Source organism: Vipera berus, assembly GCF_964194415.1.
Source record: "Vipera berus genome assembly, chromosome: 5".
In the NCBI taxonomy this organism is placed as follows: domain Eukaryota; kingdom Metazoa; phylum Chordata; class Lepidosauria; order Squamata; family Viperidae; genus Vipera; species Vipera berus.
This window is the reverse complement of record NC_138207.1, coordinates 4,298,952-4,311,791: the sequence shown is the minus strand read 5'-3', so window position 1 is coordinate 4,311,791 and position 12,840 is coordinate 4,298,952. Positions and strand designations below refer to the sequence as shown.

General features: G+C 44.1%; 1 protein-coding gene and 1 long non-coding RNA gene across 11 annotated transcripts; one reads left to right on the top strand and one right to left on the bottom strand.

Moving 5' to 3' along the window:
• Positions 1-290: 290 nt before the first annotated feature.
• Positions 291-3,675, bottom strand: LOC308669048. The gene is made up of 3 exons (XR_014026657.1): positions 2,255-3,675; positions 1,977-2,150; positions 291-1,069 (listed from the first exon to the last, which is right to left on the bottom strand). It is a non-coding gene; the product is annotated as an uncharacterized lncRNA (long non-coding RNA).
• Positions 3,676-8,178: 4,503 nt separating this feature from the next.
• Positions 8,179-11,812, top strand: LOC308669040 (bradykinin-potentiating and C-type natriuretic peptides-like). 10 transcript variants are annotated; one of them, XR_014026654.1, is made up of 5 exons: positions 8,179-8,455; positions 8,492-8,543; positions 8,685-8,756; positions 9,252-9,582; positions 11,413-11,812. XR_014026654.1 is itself a non-coding variant. In XM_081329498.1 (5 exons), exons 1-4 carry the CDS (start codon positions 8,334-8,336, stop codon positions 9,531-9,533), a joined length of 633 nt encoding a protein of 210 aa, XP_081185624.1. In that variant the 5' UTR covers positions 8,179-8,333; the 3' UTR covers positions 9,534-9,582; positions 11,413-11,812. The 10 variants fall into 10 exon arrangements, 8 of the variants coding, with proteins under 8 accessions (XP_081185624.1, XP_081185629.1, XP_081185625.1 ...); XM_081329498.1 differs by adding an exon at positions 8,580-8,615 and having other exon boundaries at positions 8,179-8,543; positions 8,652-8,756; XR_014026655.1 differs by adding an exon at positions 8,580-8,615 and having other exon boundaries at positions 8,180-8,543.
• Positions 11,813-12,840: the final 1,028 nt, after the last annotated feature.

Here is a 12,840-nt window from a genome sequence, read left to right as displayed (position 1 = left end):
CTGCAAGAAAACAGGCAAGCTCAGAGCACCAAGGACCCATAGTTCTCCTCCTTCCCGCTTTCCTCCCCTCCCTCTCCTCCTCCTCCTCCTCCTCCTCCTCTCTGCAAACCCCCCCTCCCTTGGGGCACCGATGAAGGGACCGATTTGGGTCATGAAACATCTGCAAGAAAACAACCCAGCTCAGAGAGCACCCACAGTCGTCTTCCTCCTCCTCCTCCTCCTCCTCCTCCTCCTCTCTGCAAACCCCACTCCCTTCCCACATGATGTTGTTACCTAGTTGGGTAATGCAATGTCTGCAAGAAAACAGGCAAGCTCAGAGCACCAAGGACCCATAGTTCTCCTCCTTCCCGCTTTCTGTCCCTACCTCCATTTCTTCCCCATCTATTTGCCAGGAATTGAGAGGGCCGGATGCCATGATCTTGGTTTTCTTAACGTTAAGTTTACTTTACTTTAACTTTATTTTACTTTAACTTTACTTTACTGTAACTTTAACTTTATTTTAACTTTAACTTGACTTGACTTGACTTTACTTTAACTTTAATTTTATTTACCTTTACTTTACTTTACTTTACTTTACTAAATAAATAAATAATCAGCCACCCCTCTATCACAAAGTAACTCTCGGCGGCTTTTAATACAAGTAGTCCTGAACTTATGACAGTTTGTTTAGTGACCATTCAAAGTTACAACGGCACTAAAAAGTGACTTTTGACCATTTTTCACACGACCATTGTGCCATCCCCACAGTCAGGTGACCCAAATTGAGACACTTGGCAACAGGTTCGTGTTTATGACGGTCACAGTAACCCCAGGGATCGAGTGGCCCCCTTTTGCAACCTCCTGACCAGCAAAGTCAAGGGCGGGGGGTTAGAAGCCTGATTCATTTAACAACGGTTTCACTAACTCAACAACCGCAGTGCTTCACTTAACAACTTTGGCACAAAAAGGCTGTCCAAACGGGGCAAAAACTCCACAAACAAAGGTCTTGCTTGGCAATATAAATTCTGGGGCCCAGGTGTGGTTGTTAGTCAAGGGCTCCTTGCATGAAAAAGCTAAAACTGTACACCACCTATAAACAATATAAGAAACATAGTCTTAAAAGTAAAACACTTTTAAAATGTACGTCAAAAACATTGTTTTTTTTTTCTGATAGGCTGATAGCCCTGCTTTTGCACCAGGCCGTTTTCCCTTCATTCCTATTGCCCCCGCACCCCCACCCCTCACACGCACACACACACACACACACACACAGAGGTTGGATGTTAATTGCACACTTATGCACACACAACCACACAACCACAGCTCGTTCCCTTTGCCTCTCCTGCCCTGTCCAATTTAAGGGAATGATGTTAACTGCCCCGGGGCAGTTGCTCTGCAAATACCTCTGACCTCAACTGGTTTTCGTAAAGCCACCCCCCCCTTACCCCTATGGGGGCAATTCTAGATAAGGGGCAGCGGTGACAGCATCAGGAGCTCTGGGAAGTGATACGCAGAATCTCCTACAAGGAAGTGGGGGACAGGAAGCACCAAAAAAGGCCAAGCCAATTTCCCACCACTGGTTGCAAACTTTACTTTGTCTAACCGGGAAAGAAAGATGAAAAAAAATGAGGTTCTTGGGTCTTAAATCTTGGCCCTTTTATGACTTGTGGACTTCAACTCCCAGAATTCCTCAGCCAGGCATGCTGGGAGTTGAAGTCCACGAGTCATAAAAGGGCCAAGTTTGAAAACCCCTGTTCTAAGAAAAGAGTCTTCAAACTGGGCGACTTTACGATTTGTGGACTTCAACTCCCAGAATTCCTGGCTGAGGAATTCTGGGAATTGAAGTTCCAAAAGTTGCAAAGTCGCCCAGTTTGGAGACCCCTGTTGTAAGACAGCAGTAGTTTCATAATCCTGAAGCCCGTTTTCCCATTGATGGGGGAGAGAATTTGGATCAGAACAGGAGCCTCATTAGAAGGCAAATTTCCTCTTGAGTAGACCTTCCAGGCTGGTGATTTCATGAAAGATATCCAGATAGATCTCAGCAGCATTTGTGGATATGGGTACTCCGGACTTCTGCCAGGACTCTGGGATCTCCTTGTGGTCTCCCAACCAAGGACCCGCATGGTCCAATCGATTTTTGCTTTTCTATGGCTGTCTCTCCAAGGCAGCAGCTGCTTCGCAAAGGAAATTGTTTTTATTTGTTTGTTTGTATCCCACATTTATTAGTTTAACAAATAACTCAAGGCCGTGAACATGGCCGTGAACATGAACTTACCTTCCTCCTCCTAAATTTGCCACAACAACCTTGTGAGGTGGGCTGAGAGAGAGGGACTGGCCCAAGGTCAATCAGTTGGCTTTCACAGCTAAGGCGGGACTAGAACTCACTGTTTCCTGTTGATTGGTAGAAATCAGCCAGTCAGCTTTCATCCTTAAGGGACTAGAACTCACCATCTCCTGGCAATTGGCATCACCCAACCAGCTTTCGTGGCTAAGGCGGGACTAGAACTCACTGTCTCCTGATGATTGGCCCAAAGTCACCCAGCTAACTTTCATCCCTAAGGTGGGACTAGAACTCACGATCTCCTAATGATTGACAAATCACCCACTTGCCTTTCGTGCCTAAGGCGGGATTAGAACTCACCGTCTCCTAATGATTGACAAATCACCCAGTCGCCTTTCCTGCCTAAGGCGGGACTAGAACTTTCTGTCTCCTGGTAATTGGTGCGAAGTCCCCCGGCCAGCTTTCATTTCTAAGACAGGACTAGAACTCACCATCTCCCGGTTCCTAGCCTGGTGCCTTCACCTGGCTAAAATTATGCCGGGAGAGCGAAAGGTTGAAGCGAGCCAAGGGCTATGGGAGAAAACTCTGCTAAATGCAAGCATACACACACATACACACATGCACTCACTAACCAGGATTTAACAAACCACAGGTGCATTCAGAGAGATCATAAGCTCCTGCGCTGCAAACTGCACAGAGTCAGTTCAAAGGGAGAAGGGGGCGGCAAATAAATGTAATAAATAAATCAACAAGAAAGTCCCACTGTGGCTGCACTCATACCACCAGTTTAACCAAGCCAGGTCAGGTTAAACTCAGTGCTTGCCTTTACACAAAAGGCAAAGCTAAAGGTGGTTTAAGCCTCACCTTGGTTACTGAAGGGTGCAAGCTATTAGTCAACCCCGAAGGTGGAGTACATCAAGAACCAGTCAAAGCGTCCTGCAAGGTAAGCTGGCTTCGTCATCATTTCAGAATAACAAGAGTTGGAAGGGACCTTGTAGGTCATCTAGTCCAACCCCCGCCCAAGCAGGAGACCCGGCCTACACCATTTCCAACCGATGGCGGTCCAGTCTCTCCTTGACAGCTTCCTTTGATGAAGCTCCCACAACTTCTGGAGGCAACTCTTGTTCCACTGCTTGATTGTTCTCACTCATTTGATGACCTGCAGATGGTAGCTGGCTTCCCACAACCGCTAAGCCCGGGGGAGACGGGCTCGCACCCGCAACTTGTGAGAATCACAGCAGCCGATCTTGGAGCCGATCTCCAGTCTTGCTTCCCCACCTCCCAATTTTTATGGCAGTCAGGATACTCTGGGTCTTGGGATTTTGCAGTGTGGGGTCCACAATGTTTGTGCGTACGTGTGTGTGTGTACACAGAATCCCTGGAAACAGCTTAATCCTGATCCTAATAGTAAAGTTGTTGAGGTCCTTTACTTAGGATCTCACCATCCTCCTTTCTGGCTCCTTGGATCCCCTGAAGACAAAAAAGGGTTGGGAAGGGGGGAAATGAGCAATCTACGATACCTCGGTCAAGATTCCCCCTTCCCAATTACTGATCCCTGGCGGGGGGGGGGGGACAGACACTGGGAATTTCCCAACCAACAATTGGAGAGAACAACCTCCCTCGAGTCAATGGGAATTTAAGCCAATTTTTAAGTATCCCCCACCCCACCCCTGGAATTTTTTTTTTATTAAAGAGTTTTACAAAAAAAAATTTACAATACTGTACATATCCCCAAAACCCACCCACCCCAAACCACCCCCCTCCCCCCCCCCCACTTCCCAGAGCTGAATACAGGGTCATAGATATAATAATCATATTCTAACTAAAATTATCCATTATAAAATTAACCAAATTCATAATGTTCTTTAACTAAATAATAAATTTAATAAATTTAAATAATAATAAATAAACTCCCCTTTAACATTGATACATTCAAATTATTAAAAACATAATAATAATAACTTAAACAAAAATATAATCAATACTAATACTAAAATTAATAACAATCTAAAATCTACTCATAAGCTAAATGGAACTTTTTAGTCCCATATTTATTCTGAATATAATCTATCCATCTCCTCCAAACTGAAGTATATCTTTCTTGCGAATGATCCTTCAAATAAGCAGAAATCTTAGACATTTCTGCAAGATTCGATACTTTAAACACCCATTCTTCTATAGTAGGCAAACTATCCTTCTTCCAATATTGTCCCACCAGTAACCGTGCTGCTGTTATCAAGTTCAACATCAAATTGATTTCTTTAGTATCACAATCTACAACAATACCCAATAAAAACAATTGTGGAGAAAACTTTATCTTTCTCTTAAAAATCTTTTGAATGTTCCACCAAATTTTAATCCAAAAAGCTTTTATATTTCTACAAGTCCACCACATATGAAAGTAGGTGGCATCTAAACTACCACATCTCCAGCATTTAGACTGTAGGTTAGGATACATGTTAGACAACTTTTTGGGATCCAAATGCCATCTATAAAACATTTTATAAAAATTTTCTCTTAAATTTTGAGCCTGAGTAAATTTAACATTTCTGACCCAGATTACCTCCCAAGTATCCAACGGAATTGGTTCCTGTATGTCTTGTGCCCACTTTATCATACAATCTTTAACTAATTCCGTTTCCGAGTCCAATTCAATTAAAACATTATATATCTTCTTTATATGTGCACGATTTAAATCTCTAATTTGTTTTACTAAGTTTTCATCTGTAATTGTAATGCCAACCTTCTGATTCAGCTTCCACCTCGCTTTCAATTGAGTATATTGGAACCAAGAGTAACTTATGTTTTCTTGTCTTAACTCCTCTAATGATTTAAGTTGCCAATCATTCCCTTCCAATCTAAGTAATTCCTTATAGGAAAACATATCCAAACTCACTCCCATAGATACACCTTCTATCGCGTGTCCAGGAAGTCCCCAAATCGGTATTTTATAATTTAACTTATAATAATACTTTTTCCAGACACGCAGCAAGGCACTTCTAAGAATATGAGATTTAAAAGCCCTGTCTACCTTTTTATCATAAAGCAAATATGCCTGCCATCCATATACCAAATCCCAACCCTCAAGGTGAAGTATTCTTTTATTAGTTAAATTAAGCCAATCGCTAACCCATGTCATAACCACCGCATCATAATAAAATTTCAAGTTAGGCGCCTTGAGTCCCCCTCTTTCCCTAGCATCTTGCAGAATCTTAAATTTAACTCTTGGTTTCTTCCCCGCCCAGATAAATTTATTAATACCCTTCTGCCATTCATCAAGGTTGGCATCCTTTTTCAATATAGGTATCATTTGAAACAAAAAAAGAAACTTCGGCAAAACATTCATTTTAACAGCTGCGATTCTTCCCAATAGAGATAATTGTAATTTTTTCCAATTACGGTATTTAAATCCTTTTGTATCTTCAACCATAGTGTTTCATAGTTATTCTTATACAATTTTGCATTTGAAGCTGCAATATACATTCCTAAATACTTAACCTTTTTTACTATTTCAAAACCTGTTAATTTAATTAACATTTCCCTTTCACTCATGGACATATTCTTAGACAATATCTTAGTCTTATTACTATTTACCTTAAACCCTGAAACCTTACCATACTGAGTTATAATTTCCATCAAATCTATAACCGATTGTATCGGTTGAGATAATGTCACAACCAAGTCATCAGCAAAAGCTCTCAATCTATAATCATTCTGTTTTATTTTAATTCCCTTTATCATAGAAGACTCTCAAATTTTAATTAATAAAATCTCTAACGTTAATACAAACAATAATGGTGATAGGGGGCATCCCTGTCTTGTACCTTTTTCAATTTTAAACATCTCTGTTAACCCCCCATTAATTATAATTTGTGCAGTTTGTTGTTGATATATAGCTTTAATAGAATGTAAGAATCCTTCTCCAAAATTCATTTCCTCAACAACTCTCAATAAGAATTGCCAATTCAGTTGATCAAAAGCTTTCTCTGCATCCAAAAATATCAATGCTGCAGGGACTTGGTTGTTCTTATCCAAATATTCAAGCAAATTTACAATTTGTCTTACATTATATTTCATATACCTTCCAGATATAAATCCCGATTGATCACTATGAATCATTTGCTTTAAAACTTGCATTAATCTAGTAGCCAATACTTTAGCAAAAATCTTATAATCTGTATTCAAAAGCGATATAGGTCTATAATTTTTAGGTTGAGTAAGGTCTTGATCCTCCTTTGGAATCAATGATACAAAAGCTGTCCTCCAAGATGGACGAACTGCTCCTCCAGTCTGAATTTCATTAAACAACATCTTTAAAGGTTCAATCATTTCAACCAACAACATTTTATAATAAATTGCTGTTAATCCATCTGTTCCCGGGGCCTTGCCCACTTTCAACTGTTTAATAGCTAAAGAGATTTCCTCTGATGTTATTAAGCGGTTCATCTCAAGTTGTTCTTTTGAAAGTCTAGGAAAATGTGCTTCCTGTAAATATTTATCTATATCTAAAGCTTGTATGTTTTCTCTAGAATATAATTTCGAGTAAAAATCTAAAAAACTCCTCTTAATCAATTTTTGTTGATAGACTTCTTTTCCTTTATATTCTATTTTATCTATAGTACGTAATTTCTGTTTCTTCCTTAATTGATAAGCCAGCCACCTACCAGGCTTATTAGCGTTACAAAAAGCATTATGCTTAACATAACGCAAATTAGTTGCTATTTGGTCAGCCGTTAGCATACTAAATTGTTCTTTCAATAAATGTATCGAGGTCCTTAAATTATTATCCAATGGATTCAAAATAAAATCTTTCTCCTTAGATTTAATCTCTTCCTCAAGATCTTTACATGTTTGCATTTGCTTACGCCTATAAGCATTATTCATATAAATCAAGACCCCTCCCTTGTACGCTTTACTAGCATCCCAAACCATTCCCATCAATGTACCTTTATGCATATTTATAAAAAAAAATTCTGGAATTTGAGACATTAGGGGAAAAAAGGAAGAAAGAAAGAAGAAAGAAAGAAAGAAGAAAGAAAGAAAGAAAGAAAGAAAGAAAGAAAGAAAGAAAGAAAGAAAGAAAGAAAGAAAAAGATTTAAAAAGAAATAAATTGAAAGAAAGAAAGAGAAAGAAAGAAAGAAAGAAGAAAGAAAGAAAGAAAGAAAGAAAGAAAGAAAGAAAGAAAGAGAAAGAAAGAAAGAAAGAAAGAAAGAAAGAAAGAAAGAAAGAAAGAAAGAGGAGGGAGAAAAAGAAAGATTTTAAAAGAAATAAATTGAAAGAAAAGAAAGAAAGAAAGAGAAAGAAAGAGGAAGGAAGGAAGGGGAGGGAGAAAAAGATTTTAAAAGGAATAAATTGAAAGAAAGAAAGAAAGAAAGAAAGAAAGAAAGAAAGAAAGAAAGAAAGAAAGAAGAAAGAAAGAAAGAAAGAAAGAAAGAAAGAAAGAAAGAAAGAAAGAAAGAAAGAAAGAAAGAAAGAAAGAAAGAAAGAAAGAAAGAAAGAAAGAAAGAAAGAAAGAAAGAAAGAAAGAAAGAAAAGCAGGGGGAAAAGACTGCGAAGGGGGGGGAGAAGAAGGGGTTTCTCAACCCCAACTTTCTGCCAGCCTTCCCCAACTCAAAGCATTTGCAGGCGTGGGATGGACTCCCACGCCCATGGTGCCCGGCCGTGCGGGGATCTCGAGCGCGGAAAGCCAGGTCGGAGGAGGAGGAGGAGGAAGAGGCGCCGGCTGAGCTTCGGCCGCAGAGCGCCCCCTCGGGGCCCGTCCCGCCCCCCCCCCCCAGGCCAGGAGAAGGCGGGCCGGCGAGCGATTGATGGCTGGATCACGACGGCTCCCCCCTCCTCCTTCCCCCCCCCACCCCCGCCGGCCGGGGCGGAGGATGCCGTCGGTGCGTCACCTGCAGCTGGCTTATATAAGGCGCGGACAGCGATGCCGGCGCTGCGAGCGAATCCGGCCAGGCAGGCAAAGGCGGCTCCACTCGGCTCTGTTCGGCTCCGCGGTCCGCGCCTTCGAGGATTCTCTCTCTCTCTCTCTCTCTCACTCTCCCAGTGGCTCTGCCGGCGCCTGCGCACTCCGGGATGTTCGTCTCCCGCCTGGCGGCCAGCGGGCTGCTGCTGCTGTCCCTGCTGGCGCTCTCCCTCGACGGGAAGCCGCTGAAGCAGAGGTGGCTCGGTCCTGAGATCCCGCCAATGGAGCAGAGGTGGCCGGGCCCTAAGGTCCCGCCGCTGGAGCAGAGGTGGCCGGGTCCTAAGGTCCCGCCGCTGGAGCAGAGGTGGCCGGGTCCTAAGGTCCCGCCGCTGGAGCAGAGGTGGCTCGGTCCTGAGATCCCACCGCTGGAGCAGAAGTGGCCAAGTCCTAAGGTCCCGCCGCTGGAGCAGAAGTGGCTCGATGCTGAGATCCCACCGCTGGAGCAGAGGCGGCCCCCTGAGATCCCACCGCTGGAGCAGAAGTGGCGGGGGCCGCTGCAACCCGAGGGACCGCCGCTGATGGAGCCGCACGAGGTGAGTAGTCGGCAGGCTCCGCCGGCTCGCTTGGGCTTTCCCCGACGGGGGAGCCGGGCCTGCTTTGGCTCCGTCTTGAAGGGGAGGGAAGAGACGGGAGGGCCCTTTGCGGCGCTTGGCGGGTCGGGCGATGGCGACGTCGGGTTGGGCTCGCAGGGGGGGGGATCCCGGGCGAGAAGCGGAGAGGGGACTACACATCCCATCGGCTCCGCTTCACTCGGCCATTGCAGCCGGGGAGCGCCCGGATGGAGCGAAGGGGCCGGTGGGTGGTGGGAACGGACGGCGGGACCCCCCCCCCTTCGCCTTTTTCCCCCCTGCACCCGCCCCGTCTGATCCGTTTTCCTGCAAACCCCCTGCACGACCCCCCCAACCTCTTCCCGCTCTCCTCCCCCTCCCCCCTGGCGATCCAGCCTTCGGGCAACGGGCGTCCCTCGTCCCGGGATCGGGCTGCCGTTGGGGGGGGGGCTCTGCTGCATGACTGCCGTTGCCTTGCAGCTGTCGGCGGGCGGCACGGCGGCCTGGCGGGAGGAGCTGAGCCCGAGGGCGGAAGGAGTGTCGGCGGCGTCGCGGCTGATTTATTTATTCTTTTATTTTATTTTAATTCCATTTATATGCGCACCGACGGCGAGCAGGCGCGGCAAAAGTGGGCCCGGATGGTGCACCACGAGCAACAGCGAGGAGGCGGCGGCGGAGGATGGCGTGCTGACAATGAGCCGCCCAAGAAAGTGCCGCCCAACAGCTGCTTCGGCCACAAGATCGACCGCATCGGCTCCGTAAGCGGCCTTGGCTGCAATAAGGTCGACGACCATGATTAAGGGGGAAGGAGGTAAAAAAGACAAAACCACAAAACGTCGAGGCTTTCAGCTCAGGGGTATCCGAAGCAGAAAACCAGATTCAGTCACAGCTTTGTTCCATACAGTATCAACCTTGGGAACTCTAAAGCTTCCTCCTCCTCCTGTTGTTGTTGTTGTTTTGTTGTTATTATTGTTATTATTATTAAATACATAACATAATAATAATAATAATAATAATAATAATAATAATAATAATAATAATAATAATAATAATAATAATAATAATAATAATAATAATAATAATGATAATGATAATGTTGGAAGGCACCTTTGAGGTCATCTAGTCCAACCCCCTGCACAGACAGGAGACCCTATCCCATTTCAGACAAATGGCTGTCCAGTCTCTTCTTAAAAACCTCCAGTGTTGGTGCATTCACAGCTTCTGGAGGCAAGGAGTTCCACTGGTTAATTGTTCTCACTGCCAGGAAGTTTCTCCTTAGTTCTAGGTTGCTTCTCTCGTTGGTTAGTTTCCATCCGTTGCTTCTTGTCCATTCAAGATGGACAGTGATTAATATTTATATGTTACTTATACGTAAGGGTGTAGGTCTATACATATGTTGTATATAGTATGTTTAAATGTGTGTTATGTAGGTGTACACTTTGAGAGCAAGCAACTAAATTTCATTTTTAATGTGTGCCGTGCTCACAGTAAAAAATGACAATAAAGCTTTATCTATCTATCCATCTATCTACTATCTATCTACTATCTATCTATCATCTATCTATCTATCTGCGGGTTAGGGTTAGGTTTAGGTTGGTGATGGGAGGGGCACTGAAAAGACCTGGGGGGTGGAGGGTGCTGAGTGTTCAGACAATGTGATTTTTCCGTTTCCCGAATCTGTTTTCAGGGTTCGCACACAATTTATTTACAGGCAGTTCTCAATATCTCGTCCGCAATGGAGTCCAAAACTTCCTTTGCTAAGTGAGACATTTATGTTAAGGTGAATTGAGCTGAAGTAAGGAGACGGGGTGGCTGCGTTCACATGATACACTGACCCGGGTTATATAAACACAGGACTAGCTCTGTTGCCAGCACTTCTCCAGTTGTTTGAGTGACAGGTTTAGAGACTGACAACTGAGTTTTCTCTGTACACATTTCTGCACAGGTAGTCCTTGGCTTACGATGGTTCATTTAGTGACGGTTCAAAGTTTACAAAAAAAAGTAACTTAGGATCATTTTTCTCCTAACCCCTGAAGTCTAATTAAAGATGTTTAAATTAAGATGAACATTTCACAAGTAGTCCTCAACTTACAACAATTCGTTTACCGTTTGAAAGTACAGTGGCATTGAAAAAAGGGTCTTATGACCGTATCTCACACTTACAACCGTTGCAGCAATTCAGAATTCAGTCCCCTAGCCACTGACTCGTATTTATGACGGTTGCAGTGTCCCGGGGTCGCGTGATCCCCTTTTGCGACCGTCTAAAAATTGAAAATAGGGAATCCAGTTTCGCTCAACTGCATCACTAATTTAGCCACACATTAACAAATGTGGAAAGAAATGTTGTAAAATGAAGGAAAATTCACTGAAGAAATGTCTCACTTAGCAACAGAAATTTGGGGCTCAGACGTGTACAGGATTTGTGAGCAAATAGTGTGCTTTGCCACAAGTGGTTTTCCTTCCAATCCTTCAGACGCCAAACGACGAAGTTAAATCCGCTCCTCTCGTCCCACCGGTTTTTATTAATTTTTTAAAAATTATGTACCGCTCATCCCGGTCAGCCTGCAAGCCTCATTAAAAACAGGTTGCTTCTCTCCTTGTTGGAAGCTCTTTATGACTTATTTTGATGCTTTTCTTCCAGGTCATTGAAGGGACACCCCACCCCATCCGCAAACATTTCTGGACATCCCCTGCAATTCATCCAGGGCCCCATTGGCGGGACCCCAGAGCCACACAGCCTGTCTCCTGTTGGTACGAAGACTTGAAGCAGAACCGGCCATTTTTGAGCAGGAGGGGTCTGGGTAGGGTTGGATTGGGTTTTGCGCCCCCCAATCTTTAATCTGACGCCATCTTTCTTTCCGAAATGGGTGATTTGAACAAGGCGTTTAGCTACCACGGATAAGAGTAAATGTATTTGTAAAGAAATCGCAGGCTATCTACCAAAGGTTTAAAAGAACCCAAATGCGCCGTTTTTGTCATTTTTATCAGAATTTCAAACCACTTTTCCAAAATGTCCTCATAATTAAACTTGCTAGTCTGGAGGTGATTTTTCTTTTGTTTTTTTTCGTAACGCTACGGCAGCATCGAGTAATTTCTCTGAGAGCTGGTGAATATGGTCCTCTTTGAATGATCTTGGCTCTTCTTTAAAGCTCAAGGGTCCAATCTAAATACAGGTAGTCCTTGACCTACGACCACAAGGGAGCCCAAAATTTCTGTCGTTAAGTGAGTTTTGCCCCACTTTTTCCTGCCACAGTGGCTACGTGGATCACTGCAGCTGATAAGTTAGTGACCAGTTGTGAACAGCTGGCTTCCCCGTCGACTTTGCTCGACAGAAGTTCGCAAAAGGGGATCACGTGACTGGCACAGAGCAGCGGTCATATTTTGAAACGGTGGCCAAGAAGCTGAATTTCGATCACGTGGGGAGCAGGCCGTAACTGTGGAAAATGGTCATAAGTCACTTTTTTCAGTGCTGCTGTAACTTTGGACGGTCACTAAGTGAAGTGTTTTAAGTCAAGGACTACCTATTGCTTACAACAGGGTTTCCCCAACATGGCAACTTTAAGTGAGGTTTGCTCCCTGTTTATGTACAGGAGCTTTCCCTGCCAGCGTTGACGGGGGTGTGGATTTCTCCTCGGTAGTTCCTTGATTAGGGTATTATTTTCACTGGTTTGTTTGTCTGGGGTTAATTCCTGCTTATCTGGGCATCGGCTCTCCAAGACAACAACCCAGCTCAGACAGCACCAAGGACCTCACAGTCCTCCTCCCCCTCCTCTCCACAAGCCCCCCTCCCTTCTAGCACTGATGATGTTCCCTAGTTGGGTCATGAAATGTCTGCAGGAAAATAACAAAGTTCAAGAGAGCACGAAGGACCCCATACTCCTCCTCCTCTCCACAAGCCCCCCTCCCTTCTAGCACTGATGATGTTGCCTAGTTGGGTTATATAATGTCTGCAGGAAAATAACAAAGTTCAAGAGAGCACGAAGGATCCCATACTCCTCCTCCTCCTCGCTACACATGCCACTCCCTTCTAGCACTGATGATGTTGCCTAGTTGGGTCATGAAACGTCTG

Coding starts and splice junctions, on each gene's coding strand:
- LOC308669040 (XM_081329496.1), top strand. CDS start 8,334: ATGTTCGTCTCCCGCCTGGCGGCCAGCGGGCTGCTGCTGCTGTCCCTG. Junction 8,616..8,651: donor AGAAGTGGCCAAGTCCTAAG/GTCCCGCCGCTG, acceptor CTCGATGCTGAG/ATCCCACCGCTGGAGCAGAG. Junction 8,757..9,251: donor CGCTGATGGAGCCGCACGAG/GTGAGTAGTCGG, acceptor GTTGCCTTGCAG/CTGTCGGCGGGCGGCACGGC.